Below are 18628 nucleotides of genomic sequence, written 5' to 3' on the forward strand. Positions count from 1 at the left end.
CCGGAGGCGGCGGGGCCGGGCCCGCAGCGCCACCGCCCCCTGCCGGTCCCGCCGGGCAGCGCGGCCGCTGCGCTCCCACAGGAATGAACGGGCCCCGCGGGAGCGGTGGGAGCCCAGGGCCTGAGGGGAAGTGATCGCTGCTGGGCCCCCTTGGTCAGTCACAGAATCACTGGATATTCTGAGCTGGAAGGGACCCACAAGGATCACTGAGTTCAACTCTTAGCCCTGCACGGGACAACCCCAAGAGTCACACCGTGTGCCTGAGAGCGTTGTCCAAACACTCCTTGAACTCTTCCACGCTTGGGGCTGTGACCGCTGCCTTGGGGAGCCTGTTCCAGTGCCCAGCAACCCTCTGGATAAAGAGCCTTTTTCTAATATACAACCTAAACCTCCCCTGACACAATTCAGGCCATTCCCTCGGGTCCTGTCACTGGCCACCACAGAGAAGAGATCAGTGTCTGCCCCTCCTCTTCCCCTCGTGAGGAAGTTATATCTGCGAGGTGCCTCAGTCCCCTCTTCTCCAGGCTGAACAGACCCATGACCTCAGACACTCCTCGTATGACCTCCCCTCACCATCCTCACTGCCCTCCTCTAGACACTCTCTAATAGCTTTATATCTTTCTTATATTGTGGAGCCCAAAACTGCCCCGATATTCCAGGTGAGGCCGCCCCAGGTCAGGGCAGAGCAGGACAATCCTCTCACTCACCTGGCTGGCGATGCTGTGCCTGATGCCCCTCCAGGACACGGCTGGCCCTCCTGGCTGCCAGGGCACTGCTGACTCATACCCAACTTGCCATCGACCGGGCCCCAAACACTGTAAGAAAGCTCCAGTGGTTGGAGCCACAACTTCTAAACCATTATTCAAACAGGTTACTGGGGGGAAAGGTTGAGAAGAGTATCTATAAAAGGAGTAATATGCCAAAACCCACACACACACTGAGTACCCCCAACCTGGTGCCTTCATTTTACTAGTGCAGCCCCAGATGCAGTTGGTCCTCTCTGCCACAGTGGCACACTTCTGGCTTTTGGTCAGCCTGCTTTGGAACAGGATGTCCACTCCTTTCCTGAAAAATGTTTTTTCAGCTAGTGCTACTGCATGGGGTTATTCCAGCGCAGACAGAATACCAAGTCAAACTTGCCCCTTTTAAACTTAAAATTGTTTAGTTCAGCTCATTCTCTTGCCTGTCAAGGAACATTTGAATAGCAGCAGTGTCCTCCAGGACATCATAACCTACCTGGAAATACACACTGCTCTTGATGGAAGCAGTTATTCTGAAAAATCAGGCGCTTACCTTTGTAGAAGCAATAGATTTTACAAAATGTATTGGTTGATTCCCTTTGCTCTGAACATGCAGCATGCACAGACTGGCAGCATTCTAAATGTCTTATGAGTACAGAACTGACACCTCTATTGCCTTCTGTGGGTTTGAGCTCCTTCTGGCATCTCCCAGGACCCATCAGGCCCACATCTGACTGGTTTGGTCAGTGCAAGAGCAGAATATCAGGAAGCACCTCAGCCACAGCACAGAATGTGGATGCATTTGAACTAAAAAATCCCACAACACACAGGGACAGTGCAGAGGGACAGACACTGAACCGGGACAACAGGAAATGTCATGGCTCTCTTCAACAATGCTGGCAAAGTTCAGATCAGGAACGTTTAACTATTTGATATTAATAAGAAATCCTGGGACAATGAAACATAAGGGAAATCCTTTCCAAAACTTTGTTCCAATACAGATGTTTTCATTGGACATTGGATGGAAACAACTTTTCTTGAAATAACAGTTTCTCATCACATAAGAATTCTTGTTTCTTTGTTTTTTAAAACCAGTACTAGACTAATAAGAATAGTGTAATTTACTGTCAAGAAACATTACTATGATTTCTCATGAGAGTTTAAAAGGGAAAAAAAGTTCTGCCACACAATAATTCAAACAGATAAATCTTATGACACATTTCAAAGGCTGACATCAAAGCAATTTTATGTAGACTCTCTTTGTAAATAGCTACAAATAACAGGCATGACAAAAATATGACAGTTCCAGTATTTAATATTTAATATCCAATTTAAACATAAGTATTCAAAAGGAAATATTTTTACACCATTTCAGTAGCTACTTAGCTCAGTAGTTGGTTGCAATAATCCTTAAAGTTTTCAGGTACTGGATGGAGCATAAGCACAAAAACTCCCATTAAAGTTAATGCATGACAAAGTTCCACTGTAACCCTCTGAAAAGCAAAGAGTTACATTAAAAGAAATTCAGACACTGAAGTACATTGAAATGTATTGTGTCCTACAGTAGAGTTTGTTGCTCTACTGGTCAGAGACATGATGGTAACTTCAAAAGGCACTCTGAGTTCAACTACAGTAACCCCGGTCCACAAGCATTTTAGAATCTTGGTATTGTGCAGTAGAAAAAAACCAAACCCTATAATCATATATAAATTGTTTTTATCTCTGTCCTAGCTCCAGAGCAGCCAAATTATATTGCACTTCTAAAATATTCTGTGTAGGCTGTGATAAAAATTTAATATTTACATGTGTTTGTTAAAGAACAACGCGTTCCTGCGTAAAATATTTTAAGAACCAAGTTTTAACACTTATTCTTGTATTAATTAATATAACCAGAGGCTACATCAAATATATATTTTTTCTTAACTCCTATTCTAGAAACATTTTTGGTCCTTCCTTCATAAAATTTGTTATGTTGCAATTCATGTTCATAAGTGGTATTAATACTTGCCTGAAATTGCAGTACTTAGAATATTTAAATAAATAAATACATAATTTCTAAAGAAGCAATACCTTTAGAGTTTTGTAAACAAACTGCTGTGGAAAGTCTTTAATGAGACTCAATTTGGCATGTTATGACTTTAATTGGCAATACTTTACAGTTATACAACCTCTGCCAGGATAGAAATCAGTATGGTAGGCACATCTCATAAATCAGTCTGGAAAAAAGACCCAAAAAACACTGATTCTTTCTTAGGTTGTATGAAGAAATAAAAATGGTCAGAGTAACATGATCCACTGAAACCAAAACTGACATTTATATGATCTGTAAGGGGGGGGGGAAAGAAAAGCAACTCTATTCTTTTTTAAATACAACCTAAAGGAAATGAATGAGCCACAAATGAATATATGATAACCAAGATGTACAGGACACAAAGGTTGGCAGAATAAAATGAGCATTATAAATTTATAGAAATACTGATCTACAGAACTAGTATCTTAGCTGCATCTCACCAGAAGACAAATCATCATTCATTTTTCAATCCAAATTTGAAGAAACATTCTGAATCTGTGTTTGGTAAAACAAATTCAGTGCAAAGCACCAGCTCTGATGAAATTTTGCTGACATGTAAGCTGGCCTACATTCCTCTTAAAACATGAATGGTAATATAAAAGAAACATAACAGATGCACAGTTATGCCACTTACACATAAATATATGTAGCTGCGTGTTCTAGAAATTCAGATGCTGTCAGGAGGTCACACAGGCTGCGTTGGATATACTTTATATAGTACAGTTGTAGTTTACATGTTCAAGCACATGACATACCACAAGTGCTCTCCATGAGCACCCCTGTGCTACTCTGGATTTTTTTACTCTGCATTGAATAGCTTTCTTTTGGTTTTCATCACTAAAAACTGATGGTTTGAGAGAGCAAGGAGAAACTACTCACAAGCTTTTGTGAAAAACACAGGATTTGCTCTTTAAGATTGTTACTGATTGGTGAAATGATTAAATGTTTCTGTTCAAAACCAAGAACCATGTTGGTAAGCTTGCTGTTAGTAGAGACCAAAGGCTGTCACAGTATCTAATCTAAAGGCCTAGTCTGTGTAGTTACTGGAGCTTTCAAAGGGCAAATAAAACCCTTCAGTTCAGAACCCCACCCTTTCTCATTGTCCATAGAGATGTTTCCGAATTTGGTAATGAAAATTCCTTTCCTTCCCTTTTCTCCAAAGCACAGAAGTAGAGGAATATCCAGTGCTAGACCAAACTAATCCTCTGTCCCATCAGTAATAAACTGCATACCTTGCAAGCAAAGGCCAAAGTTGGTTGAGAGGCAGAAAACAAAAATTAGTATCAAGAATTAATAGAGCTCATTAAATAACTACACAATGTGATTTGTCCATAAGTTAAACAGTTAAGCTGCAACTGTACTATATCATACATATTAAACTTAATTGTAACTGGGCTAACAGCCACATTTGCCTTTTTCTTGCTCCTCATTGAGTTGTTCTGTAGAGCTGTGCCCATTGGAACGCACCACCCCTTCAGGGATCCAGGATTTATCCACACACCGTTCCATGCGCTTCATAATGAGGTCAAGCAGAGTTTCAATGGCTTTGCTTACATTATTCCCATTAGCTGCACTGGTTTCAAAGTATGGTATTCTGCAGAAGACAAAAAACACAAACTTACATCACACAGTTTATACTCACAGGAGAACAAAACCATACAGGTTACTGCCACGTACTCAGTGTCTTTCTGCCGTGGAGCAGCAGTGACAGCCTTTGTGTGATTTTAAGTGCTCTGGTCTGAAATGCAAAAGAAATTAATGAAGTGGCTGACTTTGTAAGTAGGGCAGAAGGGTAAGCTTTAATGGAGTCCAAAATTTACAGAGGCACTGGTCAGTATGAATTATGCTCCTGAGGTCTGTTTTTTTAAGCTCTGTTCCCTGGAAGAGATGCAATTATTTTCTATGTCCTCGTGTGCATTAAGTGTTCTCCTTTCTGATTTCTATACACATCAGCTCTGGAGTCATTGCAAGAGGGGGAATGCTGGTATGGCTGTTCCTCTGCAGGCAAGGCAGTAAAGACTCACAGTGTTGTACCTTATCACTGCAAAAGGTGACTGTTTCTTCTGCTAACATCCTAACTCTAAACTTTCTTACATAAAATCTCAGTGCTCAGACCACCTATGTCTTTGTAAACAAAAGTTTCTGGCACCTTGTTATTGAAAATACATTGCTCATTTTCATTACTGTTGTGGATCAGGATGTTCCAATGGTAGTTTCAAAGGTTGTGACCAGCTGCACTTAGTGGTCCCCACAGTGAGGGGCTACAGCAGCTACATTGGTGTTACTGCCCAGGAAACTGAGATCATCACTTCAGAATTTTCAGTATTTCTTACTTAACTTGCAAAACTCAGTGAGTGGTCAGAAATATCTTACTGTCTCAGTCTGTAGGTCTGCTGCAATTATTTTTGAATATATCACTTATCAGTACAAGGCCCTTCACAGAAAAGGGATACTCACACTTTTGTTACCAGAAAACTGTTCACTGCAGCAGGATTTATCTTGGTTCCCCTCAGGAGAGAATGACTCCTAACAGCTATCCTGGCTCACCTCTACAGGGCAGAGAACTTCGTAACTGCCTACGGACTGGATGTGATCCACAACCTTGACTTTTAGCTCCCTATTCCTAAATTAAGTTGGCATTTTCAGCCACAAAGACAAATATTTCATAAATTATTTCCAGAAGTCACATATAAAGAGATTAAGAAACAGTCACATTAAGCATGGAACCAGCATGACACAACAGGAGAAGAGCTGCAGAACAAGGCAGTTTGCACTGAGGAGCCAGTGCTCACACCATGCATGTTTTATGGGCTTTTCTGTGGAGCAGTTCTCATCTATTCCTCCAGACTGAACACAGATTACTGGTTGGACCACATCATGTAGTTCACTTTTCAGCTGAGAAGGAATCCAATTCATGTGCCAGAAAGCTGCTTCACCATGTGAATCAAACCACAATAAAAGCATCAGAAGATTTCCTTCAGAAGTGCATTTCTGATTCATAGCGAAATGCAAATGTAATCCAGAGATGAGCCCCATGAAAGAGTTAAGGGGGTATAAAAGTACTATGGGGTTATTAATATTTCGTAGGAACAAAGATTTCACATTTTTCTTCAGGGACACATGACCTGTGCCTGTAGGGAAGGGGAAGGGCAAGGCTACCCTGTCTTCCTGCTTTCTGACTCAGTTTTCAGACTCCCTGGGAGCCTGTGAGAGTGCAGATGCCTCAGTACAGGCACGAGCTAAGAACCCATTATTCACCTGCCTCTCTACCTAAATTCTATCTCTTTTCTAGAATGTCTGTGAAAATTTATTTTGTTTACTGCCAAGGAAAGAAGATTAACCAATCTCCAGTGCAATATTATTGAAATACTAAGTATTTATTTTTTAGCAATGCAGAACACATTAATCTCTGACAGAAAAAAAAAAGATATACCAGCCAGTTAAACATCCTAAAATGCTTATTCTCACAGCAATCTTTCAGTACGCAGAAAAAAGCATTACAGAAAACATTTCATTCTACTTTTAAAGACAGCAATAATTGGAAGGAAGTTACTTACCCGTATTTTTCTGCAAGTTCTTTAGCCTCTTCTTCTTTCACCATCCTCTGGTCTTCCAGATCACTCTTGTTTCCACATAACACAATGTCAGGGTTTTCACAATACGCGTGCATTTGTAGCTGACCTAAGAGCACCAACATGAACAGGGGTCACAACACAGAGCTCACTCAGGACACCACCACAAACCAAGCATGTTCTCTGTTAGCTCACAGCACTTCTGCTACTGCTCTGAGGAGCCAGGGAACAGCTGGGCACCCACTACCACCTACCCAGTGAAAAATCCAGAGAAACAGAAGCCTGACAAATTTAGCCCAGAAACTTGTGTATTTGCAGATTAAGGAGTTATGCTCACTAAGTATCTCCAGTGAGCTGCCAGGAAAGGATATAGTTCCCCCTCCTTATGGATGATGCAGTTCAGGAACCTCTTTGCCTACATATACGAGACCAGTAACATTTGCCTTCCGTTAAGTTTTGCTGACAAAGCTTCAGGTGAGTCAAAATAAGAGTTTTGCATAGGCTTTCCACACTCTTAAATTACTGAACAGCATCAGAGCCAGGGGTATGATGTTCTCTCAACCTGCTTTCATATAGGTTAAGATTCAAGTTTGGTAGGCAAAGCTGAATTTCAGGTAAGCCCTAGAAGCCATCACTAGCAGCTATTACAATTATGAATGTAATATTTACATTCTTTTACTGAGAAAGTGACAAAAAACAGTGTTTTATGTTCTATTTCTCAGTGAAACTCCACATTAGAAACATAACCACTCCCCATCCATGCAAAGAAAGAAAAAAAAAAGCCATACTTATCCAGTTCCTGACATTCAGAAAGCTTTGCTCGTTTGTCAGATCAAAGAGTAGCAGAAAGCCCATGGCATCTCTGAAGAAAGCTGTTGTCAAGCTACGAAACCTAGACCAGCAAAGTGAAATTAGTTGGCTCATCTGACAAGTTACTTTAAAAACATAATTGCATACAGTCATAAAACTGAGGTAACTCAAGACTGAATTAGCTAGAATGAAATATTCATAATTGTTTTGCTGATGCAGGGACTGTGTAACAGGAATTGCTAACATTACTGTGGCCTAATCAAGGCCTAAGGAATCAAAGAGACTAGAGTGAGAGCTTTAGACTAAGTCTTCTACTATAAAGCATGCCTTGATCAAGAGTCAGAGATTAAAATAATAATGAAATTCTAACTTTGAACAGAAATTTATCCCCTAAACACATCAGTCCTTCATTTTAAGACTAACAACCACGAGGATTCTAGTCTTTTGATAGGCAAATAGAAAAGAATCCTTTGAGATGATTTTACCTGTCTGACTTTCCCAAGCCCTCAACATATTTACAGAAATTTAAGAAAAACCTGAGAAAGAAAAGCTTTAAAAGCATCTATATCGGCCATGAAAAAAGTTAACTGAAAGTTTCCAAAAGACAAAAAGCAAGAATTACAGTTTTCGTGTTCTGCAGTTGTAAATTATAGCCATAATTTAATAAGTATTCATAGGAAACTTTCCACCACTGTTACAGCAAGCACAGGTTCCCATCTCCAGTCATACCTTTCCTGCCCTGCAGTGTCCCAGAGCTGAAGATGTATTCTCTGTCCTCTGCCTCCAACACCATCCGGCCCATTGGGTCTATACACCTATAAAAGGTAAATTTGTTACCAGTCCAGCTGCTACAGAACACAAAATAACTGATGCAACATTAAATGCAATTTAAGTTAATTAAATTAAAGTCATTAAATGCAACAAAAGTAGCACTGCCGATGCAAAGATCCCAACTACAACTCAATCCCTTTGCTTTGTAAGAAAAAAAGAAATATGTTACATTTTAATTTTGCATCCAATTTAATATTTAAAAATAAGGGTAAAAGTGAATTGGAAAAGCAGTCTCCAATAGACTATGGCCTCCAGACAGATATTTAGAGCAGCCATGAGATAAGATTAATTTTAATATTTCGATTTTATGGGGTTTTTTACTATTATCTTGTATAATGTTCAAATGAAAATATAAGAAAGCAACAATGCAATCTGGCAATGTATTTCTGCCACCAGCAGAACCTCATCAGCAAACTGACTCATGGAGATAATGACATCTCTTCTTAGCTGCCAAAAGATTGCTGAAAAATTGCTGAGGGTAGATCTTTTCATATCACAGCTTATAAAGCAGAAATTGCATGATAATAACAAAAGCTGAAGAGTTTACTCAGCATGAAAATATAAATAAGGGCATCTATTAATCTTAGAAGGATCAGATAAAAATAGATTCATTTCTTGCTTAGGAAACTTCATGTTAGGTCATATTCTTTACCTTCAACTGCCATTGTACCTAAGACTACTAGAGTTACAAACATATCTTTAAAGATACATAATCTTGCTGAATTTGTGGATTATAAAATTTCAGGCTATGAAACCTAAATGTTATCCTGAGTTATCAAATATGCTGATCAAGCAAACACACCATGTTTACTATCCCACAGAAGGAACAGTGACTTATTCAAGAGATCAGCTTGGCATTTTCATGAAGATAGCTACTCCTTGCATGACTGTGGTGCATGTCACGCATCAAAAGCCAGTCTGCACAATGCCTCCTGCACCATCCAGATTTCTGGACACTTGGGAAATCATCAGGCATTTAATACTTGTACACAAGAATGAAAAAACAACTTGTGCCAACTCCACTTTCCAGAGCAGTAAGGACCAGCATCCAGATGGTTATCATAACACATTGCTCAGCTTTATATCAAAAGTACATTTTCTTAGTTTAATAACAACTCAGGTTAAAAAAAAAAAAAAACCAAAACCTTATTTTTGACAGTTCTTCTCTGGTAGTGGTGACTGCTTAGGAAGCCAGATCATTGGCATGTATCATGCTATCCTGTTCCATCCACATTGTAAAATGGTTTTAAAATCAACATTACAGCCTTTGTTCACTGGCCATTTCCAGTTCACACACAGGAAAAAGCATTTTTACTACAGCTCATTTCTTCCTTGTGGAGGGAGTTCAACAATATAAGTGCTACTCCAGGTATTATGTGCACAATTCATGGAGTAGACACTCCCATCAACACCTGCTGAACAGAATGCAGTGGTTTCTTAGAATCAGCTCTTCTTTAACTTTTGGGGAAATGGGTCTGTACACTCAAAAATAACCAGGTAACATGAGGCCTTTACCCTGTCACAAGATTAAGTACACAGGAACTATGGATTACATGCCTACACATAGGGATGGGCAGGTCTGATTTTTAACAAATAGAGACCATTTTCAAATAACACATTCTTTGTGAAAACTCACCACTCTCTTTTCCCGGAAGTCAATGCCCACCGTTGTGATAAATTTGGAGTTAAACTTGCCATCTGTATACTGGTAAAGAAGGCTGGTCTTTCCTACTCCAGAATCACCGAGTGCTAGAAATTTTATGAGGTAATCGTAGTCCCCATCAGACATAGTGAGAATTCAGGAGGCACCTTAAAAAGCAAAGCAAAAAGGATGAATTAGTCACCAGCTCTGCCAGGGCTTCTTTTGACAAATGTTTAAAATACAAATCACTATTTGAACTACAAAGCATCAAGCAGTGAGACAAGTTCTGTACTCCTTTACACTGGCTTCACCTTAAACTCTCAATTACACCAATCCAACAGCAAATTCAGCTGTGACTGAAAAAGTGCATCTTTAATTTTATTACATTATTATTACATTTATTACTCGAAAGAGAAGACAACAAAATTCTACCTTCTTCGGGAAAGACTGAAAATCAAGGTCAAAGTATTCAAGATATCTGGAACATGAACTGCAGAACTGATTTTAATCTGCATGGAAGCTTGTAAAAGCTACTTAAACATACCAGCAATGCAATTCTGGCCTCACTCTCACTGTGGCATTATTAATATACAAAAAACTCCTACATTTTTTGAGACTGCCCACTATATTGAAATAAAAATTACAATAATTTTCTTCTAAAGCTTTTTCAAGACTGAAAAATAGCTATTTTCTTGCTCTTGGGTTGTTTGGTTTCGAGGAACAATTTTCAAAGTTTTTATTAAGATGCTAGTTAATCATTCAAACTAAATCTTGATCCTGAATTGCCACCAAACAACACATACATTTTTTCCATGGCTCATACACATTTAAGAAATTTCTCTTTCTCCTTTTTGCGCCTTTGAAAAAATAACCACATTATGTGTAGTCTGATCTATGTGCAGGAACAGCTGGAACGTGTAACAAAAGTCACTGGCAAATTTCACGTGTACTACAAAGGCTGATATGAGTGCATTGGCACTTTCCTGTTGAGTAGCTACTGAGCCTCTCCTCCCCCAAAACAAACAGTAGAGAGCTGCCTTCTCTCATGTTCAAAGAGAAGAACATAAAAAGATAAGCCTAAAATAACCATTCATAAAGCAACATAAAATTGGCATAAAATTGCCTTTTATGAAGGATGAAAATTGTGATAAACCAAAATAGAAAAAATTAGATGATGAAATAAAATTTTAAAAGAGTAAAATCTGCTGTTTCAACCGTAAATAAGTATTTTTGGAACTACTTGTAGCTTGAACTAGATAAAGTTATTCATTTCAAGTAAAACACTGCAGTAGTTTGCATCAATGGCAAAACACCAATTCATTTCTTGAATATCAACTCACAGCTTGAGGTTTGGAACAAACTCTGTACCTCCAGTACGTGGGTGTCAATCACCACCATTCAGCTCAAATCATAACTGTCTCTAAAGCCTCACCTTGGTGTTAGTCCTGCTCTTGGTCACAGAACTGTGACATGTTGACTCAGCCATGGCTCACCTTACCACAGGCAAATGCAGACCATGGTCAGATTTACCCAGATACTCTCCAACCAAAGAGTCAGTGGAAAGCATCTGACACTTTTTTTCCTTTTTCAGGGCTGAAGTCTCTTTTTCCCCAGCCCAGGCATATTTTAAAGTATGCCATCAATACCAGTAAAACCTTGCAGGAAAGGAGTTTTAGGTGACAGAGGTCACACTCACTACTACACCACAGCCAGCTAATTAACTTCCTTTGTCATGTTTTAACCAAAGTTTTGCAATAGAGCAGAAGATTGAAAGAGTAAACGCTGCAGGAATAGTTATCAGTGAGCTTTTCACACAAATTCACCACAACTGCAGGCCTGCATCCACCACACAGGGCTGAAGGAGCAGCATGTTCAAGTAAGCAAGTTAAACAGGTAGCCACACTGCCATAAGAGTACTTCTAGAAGAAATTAAAAAACCCAATCCATTAGACAGACTCACATGTATCAGCAAAAGTGATTTTGAGGGTTTTGTTTCATTTTTTAAATCCTGTCCCCTGCTGGGGAAGGAAAAAGAGGTAAAACCAGACTGCAAACCTTGGTCTACAAAGTCTTTTCATTGAAATGCACTAGAAGAAAGGGAAAAATAGTTTAAAAAATAAACAAATAAGGTTTTTTTCTAAAGACTGCATTTGATTTGACTTCCATCTCTTACATAGTGTTTCCTTTGCCCTCAGAATGTTCTTCAAGGGCAGAGCTGTGTAAGCTCAACCTCTACTTAAGCATGTGTTCTTTCAGCTTTGATATCCCTAAAGTAATTGCTGCTTTAAAAGACTTAAATCTCGGGGCCAGTATATTATACAAAGACAAGCTACCTTCCTGCCTTTTACTGTGCTATCCCACCTGTACAGAGGTATTTGCCTTGGCTTGTTGGTATTGTGTTAGCTAACTGTAGGTATACAGAACATATTTTTAATAAAAAGTACAAATGACAGTGCCACCTAATCCCTGTTAATTTATGTCATAAGAAAGCTAATTTATCATGCACCCTGTGCAAGACCTTACAGAGGAAGGAAGGGCACTACAGCTCTTACATGGAGCTGTAGGGAACTGTTGTTTCAGCTGCACCCTTCCACTGGACAGGGCTGGGTTAAAGCTCTGGCCAAAACAGAAAGATCAAGGTTAGACCTTGGGAAAGTAAAACCTAAAGGTATTCCTAGTGTCATATCTGATTTGTAATGTCTGTTTGTCCAAACATGCCCCATCATTCAGCCCACTTAAACCTCAATACTCCCTATGGCTGGTTACAAATACAATTTCCAGAGGACTGACAGAAGACCAGGAGCCCTTCACAGGAAGGGCATAAAAATGCCTTCTAAAGGATTTGCTTGAAAAGGAAATTTTCTCCTTCGGCTTTTGAAATGCACACACCTCTCACTGCACCCCATAATGTCAATCTATTATTCAAATATCTCCAGGGAGTGGTTCTTGTGAAACCCTGCACAGTTAACCTATCCTTGGAGACATGCAAAGAGCTATTTTCATAGCAGTTTCAAGCCTTGTCCTCCTCCCTGTACAAATATTTAAAAAGTGATCTCCACCCTCTTCTTCCGAGACCTGCAGTCCTAATGTCCAGACACATCCAGCTCCACATAACAGAAATAAGAATATATTCCCAGCAAAGTACCTTTATAGTAAAAACTGCTGTGAAGTTTTTAAAAGTCATGGCCCTGTTACTAAAACCCCATTCCACCTTTTTCTTCCAATTTTGGTTTTGTTTTTTTTTTTAAATTAAGCCTTATAGTTCCATGCTTTCCAGTTTGTCCTTCCACATTCCTGTACCTTGCATATCAGGAGAGCATGTAGAAGATTCAGAGAAAAGTGATGATACAATCAGAATTCATCAGGTCACCAAAAGAAAATCATGCCCAAATCTTCCTCAAAAGCCTAAGGACCCCTTGGTTAAAAAAAATAAAAATCAGGAATGGACACACAGTTTTAAGCTCCACATCAAGCCCTCCACAGTTTTGCCTGCTGTAAATCCCTCCTTAAATCCCATTCAGCTCTGGCTTTGCACTTGGCTTGGTATGCAGATGGACAAGAACTATGAGCAAGTGCTGGAAAAACTCCACTGGCCTTTTCCATTGCTGACAGGACCCACACAGCTGTGCCTGTACAGTTGCTGCTCTGGAGCCTCCACATACACACACATCCAGGCTGTGGTTTATCAAAAAGGGACACTGAGCAAAGCAAGTGCTCCTCTTGTTCCCTGGATTTCCTAGTCCGAGATACTCTCACATTAACAGGCATCAACGTTAACAGGCTCATATTTTTTTCCTCCAGGGCACAAATATCACAACTCTACTGTGTGATAAAACATTCCAGACTATGGCAGTATTGCTCCTGTATGAATTAAGGAAACTGGCTTGGCATGCAGGATTTCCCCCATGCAGTATGGGAACAGGGAATATATGCTTCCTGAACTGGCCTTAACACAGAACATGCAACTCTTGTGCTGCTACTGAGCTGATGAAGAGAAGGAAAAAGGAAGAAGGCAAAAGAGATGAGTAAATTAAAACATAAGCAAAAGAAAAAAAAAAAAAGGCATTGAGCTGCAAATAGAAACATGTACACAGATACAGTGTATGTCCCTAACCAGACAGTCCTCAAGCACATTAATTTAAAGTAAGGTATACCACTTACCCCAAACTCTGCTATAGGAATAGTTAGCACACTGGAGATATTACATCCAGTAGGAGTATTTTTCTAGCACCACCTCTTGAGCACACAGCCAGGAGGCTTACGTGTCACCTGTTTGCACTGAGCTGAGGGTGCTCAGAGATAAGGAGGTGTGCCTCATGTCTCTGTGCCTAAGGAGGGTGCTGCCTGACAGCAGGGCTGGGAAGCAATTACACAGTTCACATGTCCCATTTATTCCAAGAGAGATTTGTGCAGGGCCTACCCAGGAGCAGATCTAAAGTTTCTGCAAAACCACCCACACACCTTAATACAATTACACCGTTCCTAACAAGGGTCTTCATACAAAAATGCATTAATGCTGGATTATATGGATCACAGCTGTTCAGTTCCATTCACTGCTCTACATCCTTTATCTCAGGTGGGTGGAGGATACAGCAGTCTTTAATGTAAACTGCTGCTTCCTTGCTGTAGAGGCTGCAGGCTTGTGACTAGAGGGTTGACATGGGCATTGGGCAAATCCCACACAGACAGAAAAGGAAGATACTGCACATCTCTCAGTGGATGATGTGTAAATACAAGCACATGGCAATAATGCATTTGGACAGATTTGATCATTCTGCAAGTGCACATAAATTCATACTACAAAAATTTTTCACCCAGGCACTACACAACCTTAGAACAACTTCAACAGCTGTTTTATGTGTCACTTCATCTGTCACAGCAGAAGAACTGAGAAAGTGATCTGGACCTGTAAGCTCACTAATCCTGTCACACCAGCACTCCCATGACACTCCAGCAAAGCAGTAACCACATTCTTGCCTAGCGTGGGTGAGCACAGCCTCACCCTGCTCTAAGGCTCCAGCAGCACCTTAATGCTTGAAGAACTGGTCAGCACCAGACACTTGCCAGCTCTGTCGAAACAAGGGACAGAGTTAAATCATGTTCCTGCTTAGTCAACGCTTCATCAGAAGTGCCTTTTGTTAAAAGCTGCCAGATATGTACAAATGTAATATAAGCAAATGATGACAATAATTTTTATTAACTCAAGTAACTGCTATGCTGGAGGAAGAGAGTTAATAAATAAGCACTTCACTGAAATGTTCTGAGCTGCACTGGTTTTGTTTCCTTAGGAAAATATATGACCTGGCTTGCTTTAGTTTTGGCCAAAATGACACTTTCTGCGACTTCTGGGGCTTTTCTGTAACATAAATAACAAGAAGGAACACAGCCCTTCCTCTCACAAACGAGAGGAAGAGTTTCAGGTGCTCTAAGCATTCATCTTTTGGTTATTCTCAATTGCTTTACCTGACATTTTACTGTTACGATCATTTTAGTTTCACCTGTAGAGGAATTGCAGGATCAACGCCTAAAGATTGTCTCTTTCTCGGAAAGATCTAAGGAATTTTAAGGGTGCTCAAGGTACATACAGGAGTCTGCAAAAATAGGTACAAAAAAAAAAAAATAGGCTGTGAGGTTTTAGCTTCCAAATGCTGACGTCACTGTAACTCAGCAGAAGGTGCTCTATGACCATTTGTCACCATCACTGCAACTGCAGCATTTTGCAGAGGCAAGAAGAACTGACAGGCACACAAAGCACTGTGAGAATGAGTTATAATGGGAGATGCCAGGCATAAAATCATGATCCTACCCAGAAAGGGGGCACAAAAGGGAAGCAACAGGTTTGCAGATGAGGTAAGAACCTTGCACAACAGGCCAGGCAAGGAAACAGCAGGTTCTGGATTTTGTTTCCAGAAAACCAGGGGAAACTAGGAATGGAGAAGAAAGGAAATGAAAAAACATTTAGTTTTGCAACTGTATTTGCATTTCAGCATCACCAAACCAACAAAAAGAAGGCTGGATTTCAAAGAATGGCTCAGTTACATAAAGGAATGAAAAGCAGCACGGAACTGGAAAAAAATGAAAAATAAACCCAGGAACGTTGCAGATGATAGTCCAACACTCCCCATACGGATCTCTGTGTGGTTTCAATTTCTCTGTAAAAAGCACAGCATCCTCTCTAGTCCCTCATCAGTTTCTAACATTTTCATGCTTCATGGTAAGAAAATACTGTAGATAAATAAAAAGTTGCAATGGTATGTGATGGAAGCAGTTGAACTCTCTCGGAGGACCTGTACCCCTCCTGGGAACAAGAGCTTTTGCCTCATGAGTTACCTCTTTGCACTCTCATCAGAAGCTGCTTTCAAGTCAGAGCAGTGAAGCAAACATCTGTATAATGCAAATAAATTCCAGAATACACTGGGCAAAATAAAGCAAGAATTTTTAAATTTGTTTTAAACAGTTCCATACTACTTGCTCCATCTCAACCATTCAATTCTTTCTCTAATGAATACATTAAGCCACAATGGCTTACAAGTTAACATGCCATGCTTTTCCACTGACTTAAAAACAGGAAATTCGGAGTGATGCCCAGCATCCTTCCTTAATGTGACAATTCTGACCACTTTGGGACCCACCTCCCTGCTTACTCACAGCCTAACCTTAACATTTGTAACATATCACTGCACTGCACCTGCTCTTGACAGTATCAAGGAATTATGAATGACAGTCCTACACTGATTTACAGAGTTTCCAACTCTTTGAGACAAAACAGGAGCCATGAGGATTTCACCCACAAAGCTGGAGAGAAATATCCAGGAGTTTGACCACCTACTCATTCAGCAACACTTTCAACTCCAGAAGGGTCAGAAAAAAGAGTAAACTTCTATTTCTGCCCTCAGAAATAGCCACTGAAGGATACAGGGGAAGATAACATGGATTACATAGTATCATAGAATTGAGTCTTTCTTTTAAGGAATGATTTAGTTTTCCAGGAGGTAAAAACAGACAGCTAGACTAAACGAACACATGAAAAAGCAGAATAAGAGGAATAAAAAGAAAAAGGTTAAAAATCTAAAAACTGAAAAAGGAAGCAGTTTCATATGTGCAGGTAGAATATGAATGAAGCAGCATCTCAAGGTAAACGTGCAGATACTCCTGCTAAAGAAAGTATATTTTATGCTCTGCCTAGATGGGTGATTCAGTGGGCTGCAACACCTATTTGTCAGGCCAGCTTCTTCGTTTAAGCCCATTAAAGCACACACTGTAAATAGCCAGAAGAAAATATTTACAGCTTCTTTAAGAAAAATAACATATATTTATCCTTCAGAACAGGAAAGTTGTCAGTTACCTTCCACCTCATCTCATAGACCAGATACCTGGAACACAAAAAATAATTCTTCAAGAGGTCACACTGCCAAGCTTACGAAGGGTACAAGGCACAAGCCACATTAGAGGGACATAATCTGGCAAAAATAAATTATCACGATTAGGTCAATTAAAAGTCAGTGGAGGAGGTCAGGCAACAGACAACCTGAAGATACCTCCTAGTGATTGTTAGGAAGTGAAGCCCACACAACGATACAAATGGGGCTATAAAACTGCATCATTCATCTAATATGATGTGGGTGAGCTTGCAAAGGGGTGAGGCAGGAAAGAATTTCAGTGCAGAATTTAATCCACCTTTTCATCCTTCGGATTGGGAAATATCGGCTTCTTTTGTTTTTCATAGGAGGTAAACTCTGTTCCTTGCTAACCCTGGTTTTTGATTGGAAGATGTAACAAAACTTACTCTTTTTTTTGGCAGCTGCTATCATTCTTTAGCATTATTGCTTTTCTGGAATATTGTGGTCTTTCCTAACTAGAACATAACTAGTCACAGTATAGAGGATTTCTTACATTTTGTTTTTGCTATTTATTTCTCAGCAAGTTAAATGTTTTCTCATTACTTAGATGACCAGAGATTTTTAGGTCCCTCAGAAGTTATTCTGAAAACAGCTGACCACAAGGCCTTTTAGAGAAGGACTGATGTGTCAGATCACACTTCCAACAACCAGTGAAAACATCCTGTTCCCCAGAAAACTTACTGATCATCAAAAGTTACTGACTGAACAACTAATCCATATCCATTTCTAATGAGTGGAAAAAGTCTATAGTCTATAGATATCAGGCATGACTTTAGGAATAATAAAAAGTTATTTGTGCAAATATTTAATCAGAGGGGTTTCTTAAATGGATCTAGCCAAAAGGACAAAATAAGTTTGTAGTTATCTTTGGGAAAGAAAGGGATACTGTCAGTTAAGAAAAACCCTGTCCAGCAACTGGAAAAGGTTATTCCTTCTACTCTGTAATTTCCAATCCAGTGTCACAGGAGAGTCAGAGATGCTAAGCAGGGAAGTGGTACACATGGACAGAGAGGGAAGGATGTATCCTATCCAGATGGATAAAACTGAGGGTCACAGCTAGCATTCACTTCTCCCAAACTTTTAAAAACCACCTTGCAGGTGCCAAGCTCACTGGGCCTACCCCACATCATTCTGCCATGTGGGGACAGTCAGGGCACTGCAGGCTGGCAGCATGACACTTCAAAGAATTTGAGAGATGGGTGTCACTTGTGAATAATCTGCCCCTAAGAGGTCTCAAAAAGAAACTGAGCCTTTGATTTCAGAGTCTGTAATAGCTACAGTCTGAGAGAGAGATTTTCAGCCAGTATTGGGCAGGATTTTTTAGTAAACATGTCTGGAAATCATAAGCATATGTGACACTTCCATGTTTCATAAATGCTATGGAAAGGTTAGAAATAACTTGCTGACAATACTCTGGGCATAACTGAACTTGTCCATTACATAATAAAACACCACTTCTGCCTGAAATAGGCGGTATTTAATAGGCCACAACCTGTTCTATTCAGGAAGTTACTAATGTGTGACAGCAAAACAGAAATCTTCACAGAAATCTTCAGCTGTGA

At 39.9% G+C, this 18628-nt stretch overlaps 1 protein-coding gene and 1 long non-coding RNA gene across 4 annotated transcripts in view; one reads left to right on the forward strand and one right to left on the reverse strand.

Moving 5' to 3' along the window:
- Positions 1-1969: 1969 nt before the first annotated feature.
- The window catches only part of RAB27A (RAB27A, member RAS oncogene family), a 33211-nt gene continuing 16552 nt past the window's right edge, over positions 1970-18628 (reverse strand). For all 3 annotated transcript variants that reach the window (XM_027736878.2, XM_027736876.2, XM_027736875.2), the window contains 5 exons: positions 9661-9833; positions 7923-8008; positions 7172-7275; positions 6369-6492; positions 1970-4405 (listed from right to left, as the gene is read on the reverse strand). In XM_027736878.2, the coding sequence (XP_027592679.1) occupies positions 4207-4405; positions 6369-6492; positions 7172-7275; positions 7923-8008; positions 9661-9813 (666 nt within the window). In that variant the 5' untranslated portion in view covers positions 9814-9833 and the 3' untranslated portion in view covers positions 1970-4206. The remainder of the gene's footprint in view (positions 4406-6368; positions 6493-7171; positions 7276-7922; positions 8009-9660; positions 9834-18628) is intronic.
- LOC113996156 lies at positions 15401-15790 on the forward strand. The gene is made up of 2 exons (XR_003543645.2): positions 15401-15516; positions 15654-15790. It is a non-coding gene; the product is annotated as an uncharacterized LOC113996156 (long non-coding RNA).

This window comes from Pipra filicauda, unplaced genomic scaffold (genome assembly GCF_003945595.2).
Source record: "Pipra filicauda isolate LSUMZ 115617 unplaced genomic scaffold, ASM394559v2 scaffold7_size6619720_pilon, whole genome shotgun sequence".
Lineage (NCBI taxonomy): Eukaryota > Metazoa > Chordata > Aves > Passeriformes > Pipridae > Pipra > Pipra filicauda.